This window comes from Perissodus microlepis, chromosome 20, assembly GCF_051167445.1.
Source record: "Perissodus microlepis isolate ML-2025 ecotype Zambia chromosome 20, ASM5116744v1, whole genome shotgun sequence".
Lineage (NCBI taxonomy): Eukaryota > Metazoa > Chordata > Actinopteri > Cichliformes > Cichlidae > Perissodus > Perissodus microlepis.
Window position 1 is genome coordinate 21,158,709 of NC_140480.1, and position 5,460 is coordinate 21,164,168.

Consider the following 5,460-nt stretch of genomic DNA (forward strand, 5'->3'; position numbering starts at 1 on the left):
CGTTAACCGTAAAAATATCACACCCGCAGGCGCACACGGGATTATTTTGAAACTGAGGCCTTGCTCCGCGCGTTAGGCGACAGGGTCGGACTTTTTTTTTTTTTTTTTTTTAAGATTCAAATTTAAGTGTATTCAAAGCCATGCACGGTGAGAATGAAAATTATTGTAACACTTAATGTAAATTTGAGGTTTTCATCTCTTCTCCGGTATATTGCAAGGTCAAAGATCTCCTTTTACGGCGCGGGGTTTCTGCAGAAGTCAGCATGCCAGCAGAGCAGCGTGTATAGGAATCTCCCTGCAGCGGCACATAAACTACCATACCCGGTGATCTAATCACTGCAGGCCAGTGGGCTTTAATCCAAAGTTTGCACTTTGTTTTTACGTCTGAAAATAAAAATGAAGGCAAAGTGCAAATGAAACGGAAACTGCTTGATTAGTGCAAATTAGCTCTTAAAGGGAAAAAATAATTTTAAATGTTTGTCAGGGCATTAGCAAACTTTTTAAAGATTCATATTGTTACTGTCGTTACACTGCGTGGCAGCTTTAATTACCGCTAGTATGCTGTTGTTTATATCACAGAATGATTTTGTCACAGATCCTTAAATGTGAAAACGAAAAAATAATAAAGTCTGAGAGGTAATTATTGCCATTTCAATGACTTTAATAAGCAAAATATGAAACAATTTCTTCCAAAAAACAACAAAAAGAGACAAAACAGAAACCAGCCTGAATGGAACAGTTCAAATTTAAGTGTTACTATTATTTATATAAACAGGATTGAAAGTTGATCCCCATCATCGCCAAGTACATGAAATTTGTGAAAACAAAACAACAACCCGCTGCTGCAGTTTCAGTTCGATTTCAACACAGTTGAATCAGTAACAAACCAAAGATTGTTAAATGCATGACTTTTCAACAACAGTTTCAATGCAAGCACCATGCTTTAATCGATATGATCTGACAGTTTAATTTAAATCATTAAAATAAAAACTTTTAACTATGCATCTGGCCAGCAGAACCAGAATCATCAAATAATAATAAAACAAAGAAAAAAAGTATTACATAACATACACATTGTTTTCATTTTGAGACTTTGCACAACCTGGATCCCCTTTTTTTACTGACCGGCAGAAAAAAATCAGGAAAAACATAGAACATTAATATTCAAACTTTCTATCAAAAACATTCGTGTTATCTAAATCGTAACTGCGAATTTTCTAAATATTGCGTAAAATATAAATGATCAACATCTGGTCGAATGGAGTTGGGGGGGCTACAGGTGGCTGCCAATTATGATGAGAAATATTTGGACTTGTTTGGTTCTAATTTGTTTAGAAATGCAGATAACACCTCCCCCCACTGAATATGTGCCATAAAAGCTACACTGAGTGTGAAAATAGCAGAGTGTTAATACACGCGGTATCCAGCCTTCGGTGCAATGGAGTATAAACTCTGCGTAATCTGGTTTGAATAATGTCGTGGTCACATGCTTGACTCCTCTGCCTCACACAACATGCGTCCTAAATACTACTCTTAAAAGTTCGCACTGAGGCCTGCCTTTAATATTATTGCAGTATTACATCATAGTATGTCTTTCCTGGAGGGGGGTCTGCACAAAATTCAAAATGAAAAACTCGCAAATCATTATCCAAAAAAGTGCACTTGACACAGTTTTGCTGTATTTAAATGCAACTGGGAAAACAAATGCACTCCTCTTTCAAACAATACCCAACACGATAAAAAAAAATCATAACAAATGAAATAAAAACACAACACACAGAAAGAAGTACAAACCAGCCTCCTCAATCTTGTTGTGCAGTTTTCGCGGTTGCATAATATTTACAAGCCCCCCCAAAAAAGAAAAAGAAGCCCACACCATGATACTGCACCGCCAGTCCTGCTGTTCTGTCCCCGCTGCATTTCTCTAACCCCCCACCCCCACCCCCCAAAAAAGCGCAGATCAACAACATGCTCTTAATATACACGAGAAGATGAAGGTACAAAATAGAAATTATTACCGTACATGTCCAGCATGCAGGATTAATATTTAATGCAGATTTTTTTGTTTTGTTTTCAATATATATTCGAATATAACCAAGCAGGCAATAAATCAATGAGATGTTGCATAAAATGTCCCCTCCCGTGACGGGTTAGTAGACGGAAGATAAATTTGCATAAAGTGGTGTCCCGTTTTTTTTTGTTTTTTTTTAAGATTTATTTGTTAATTTTTTCTTCAGATTTCGGGTCCACTTGTCGAATGTGAGTCTCGTGAGTTGCAGGCTGTGAGATCGGGCCTGCTTGTTGGTTCATAAGAATGTCAGCAAAAATACAACTGCCAGGTGATTTAAAAGCTGGAGCCTCAAGTGAGAGTCAAACGAACAAACAAAAAAAGTTCATCAGTCGCTCCTCTTCTTTGAAGAAGAAAAACAAAAGTCTCTTCACTACAAGCAACTAATCTACAAAGATGCTGCGACTGATCGGACACTCTACATTGCTCTTTGTATCTCAGTTGACACGTGGATGGTGAGATGATTATATATGAGAATACTATCTGATGGATTACTCGTCTAATATGAATATAATTGTTACCGTTATTAATATAATCAAACAGTATGGGAGGTGTGGATTATTATCGTTTGCTCATCAGCAAAGTCAGTCAGAAAGTAAAGGTGTCGGGGGGTGGTGGAGTGGGGGTGGGGGTTGTTTGTTGAGTAAGTTGGAGGGTTCACAAGAAAAAGGCTATGGCAACTCACATGAAAAACTCTGGTGATGAAGGGTTGTCACTGGTTGAGCCAGCCTCGCGGAACCCGTTATTGGCCCCCGACCCCGTCAGTTTCTCACACTTGAGTTTGTAGGCGTCCCTCTCCCTCGCCAGCCGGGTGATCTCCGCCTTCAGCTGCTCCACCTGGTTCATCAGCTGCGTCTTCTCGTTCTCCAGCACGTGCTTCTGCTGCACCCGCTTGAACCGGCAGGACTGAGCGTAGCCCCGGTTCTTCAGGGTCCTCCTCTTCTGCTTGAGGCGGATCACCTCGTCCTTGCTGAAGCCCCGTAGGTGTCTGTTGAGCTCCCTCACCGACATGGATACGAGCTGGTCGTCGGAGAAACGGTCCTCCACGTTGAGTCCGCCCCCGGAGCTGTGGTGCGCCGCTGACTGGCTCAGGTGGCCGTGCGGATGGTGGTGATGATGGTGGCGGTGATGGTGCAGCGGCTGGTGGGACTCTGGGGACACCGGAGATGGGCTGTCGGGGTCTTGGCTGTGGTGATGATGATGCTGGCTATGTGGGTGGCTGTGTCCGCCCGGGTGCCCGGAAAGTTCCTCGGCGTGGTGCGGGATGCCCCCTGCATAGGGGTGATGATGCTGCTGGCTGTGGCCGTGATGGCTGTGGTGGTGATGCGGGCCCCTGTAGCCCTCGAAAGCGCCTTGCTGCTGCAGCTGCTGTTGGACATGCGGAGGCGGAGGGTGGCCGTGAGCTGTCGCTCCAATCAGGGCCTCCACTGCGTCCTCCGGGGTCAGGCTTAGCGTCTGCGGGTCTATCTGCTGGTGGTACCCGTTGTTCGGCATCCAGTACAGCTCCTCCAGGTGGCTTTTCTGCTCCGTGGGGCTGAAGCTGGGCGACGAGGGCACCGAGCTGCAGGGTGTACTGATAGGGGTGGAAGACACAGAGCCTTGGGGTTGGAGACGGTTACACTGGCGCACCCCGTTGCGATCCAGCCCGGCCAGGCCTTCCTTCTTCACGTCAAACTTCATCAGGTCAAAATCGTTCACATATTCCAGAGCCAGAGGGCTGCTGGGCAGCTCCGGCCCCATGCTCAGCTCTGCGCTCATGTTGTTGTCGCGACTCTTTTGCAGATATGCAAAAGTGTTGGCGAGCGTCGCAAAAACTGACTTATTAATCAGCGTCTCTTCTCTCCTTTCTTGTTTCATGCAATAGTTCTTTTGGCTCCTCCACCGCTGTGCACTGACTTGCTGTAGCATGAAACAGCGTGTGGTTGGTGGAAAAAAAGGAAAAAAAGAAAAAAAAAGTCGTGGAGGAAAACTTTCAGACTAATGCTCTGCACACGGTTTGCGTCATATAGCCTACTTCTGCTGGGATAATCTGGCAGAGAGACCAGGCGGGAGGTAGAAAGCTGTGCGTCTCAGTGCAAAAGTAAAACCCGAGTCCCTTCAGCAGAAGTGCATTTACAAGAAAAAAAAACATAAATAGTAATAACAAAAGAAATACCACGTTAATTCGCTGAGACGGGCACCAGTCCTCGTTGCAATTTCTTGGTTGTAAGTCCCTTTTTTCCCCAGGAAAATAAAAGGAGCGAGTAAGCGGTGTAAATAGGGCGTCTGATTTTCGCTGAGAAGCAGCTTTTCCAGCTCTGCACCGCAGAGATTTAAAGGCTCGCCTCTCTCACTCTCTCCACTCTCTGGTATCCAGCAGACTGCGCTTGAAGCCAGCCTTGCGCTTTATACTAATATCGCCTGGTGACGTCGAGCTCGGTAGCACTCGGTTCTCCAATGGGAACAGGACTTTGCGCTCAAACAGAGGAAGCGAAAGAGGAGAGGGACGAAGGAGAGGAGGGCGCTCGATCCAGTCTTGACAGCTACAGTCAGCTGACCGACTTCCCTAAAAGCAGAAGAACGGTGGAAAGTGGCGGAGTGAAATGCCTTCGATGTAAGGCGCTGCTCCTCGTATTCAGTCGTGTCTCAAATGAGAGAAACGTGAAAGAATTGCCACTTTATGGCCCAACACTCTTAGAATGACACCAAACGTTGAATTTCAGTCAGATTTCTGAGGTAGTCCTAACAGTTGTTCCAGATGTTTCCAGATGCACAATACAAATTGGACTTACCACAGGCACTGCTCCTGCATTATAGTTCAAGACACAACTTCATTTGTCTTGAAAATGAGATCAAGAAGAATCATTTTCTTATGTTGTCTTGTTTATGTTTATTTGCTGCATGTCTATAACTTTCAAAAACTCAAAAGATAACCAGTCACATACAAGCCTGTATTACGCAGCATGGTGATAACACAATAACACAGTTTCTAAGCGACCTTAAAAGTTAAATCGTGACTATTTTTCTGCCACACACAATTTCACACACAGGCGCTTTACTGTATAACAACTATATTAAGGCTGTAGCTACAAATACGTCATTTTAATGTTCATTGTAGCGAAGAACGACAATAAAGTTTCAAGGTTTACATGTAGATCTGCTTCTGACTGGCGACAATACTGGTCCACTTTAATTTATGGATTTTTTAAATCCCAATTTATTGTTTAAACAAATTCAAAAAAAAAAAAAAAAAATACCACTGCAGTATTCTATATAATGAATTTCGTGGATTAAATATCTTTTTGTTTGGTAAAAGCAAAGTTGATTTTGTTCAGACTCTGTTACTCGCACATCAGGCTGCTTTTGGCTCGCACCGTTTGTCTTACTCCGGGCAGTATCAAAACAGGGGAAAC

At 43.7% G+C, this 5,460-nt stretch overlaps 1 protein-coding gene across 1 annotated transcript; it reads right to left on the reverse strand.

The window, feature by feature from the left end:
* Positions 1-640: 640 nt before the first annotated feature.
* On the reverse strand, positions 641-4,450 carry mafba (MAF bZIP transcription factor Ba). The gene has a single exon (XM_084917552.1). The coding sequence runs from the start codon at positions 3,974-3,976 to the stop codon at positions 2,750-2,752; it is 1,227 nt and encodes a 408-aa protein (XP_084773678.1). The 5' UTR covers positions 3,977-4,450; the 3' UTR covers positions 641-2,749.
* Between the last annotated feature and the right edge of the window lie 1,010 nt (positions 4,451-5,460).

Bases quoted from the DNA above. Each gene is read 5' to 3' on its own strand.
- mafba (XM_084917552.1), bottom strand. From the start codon at position 3,976: ATGCTACAGCAAGTCAGTGCACAGCGGTGGAGGAGCCAAAAGAACTAT.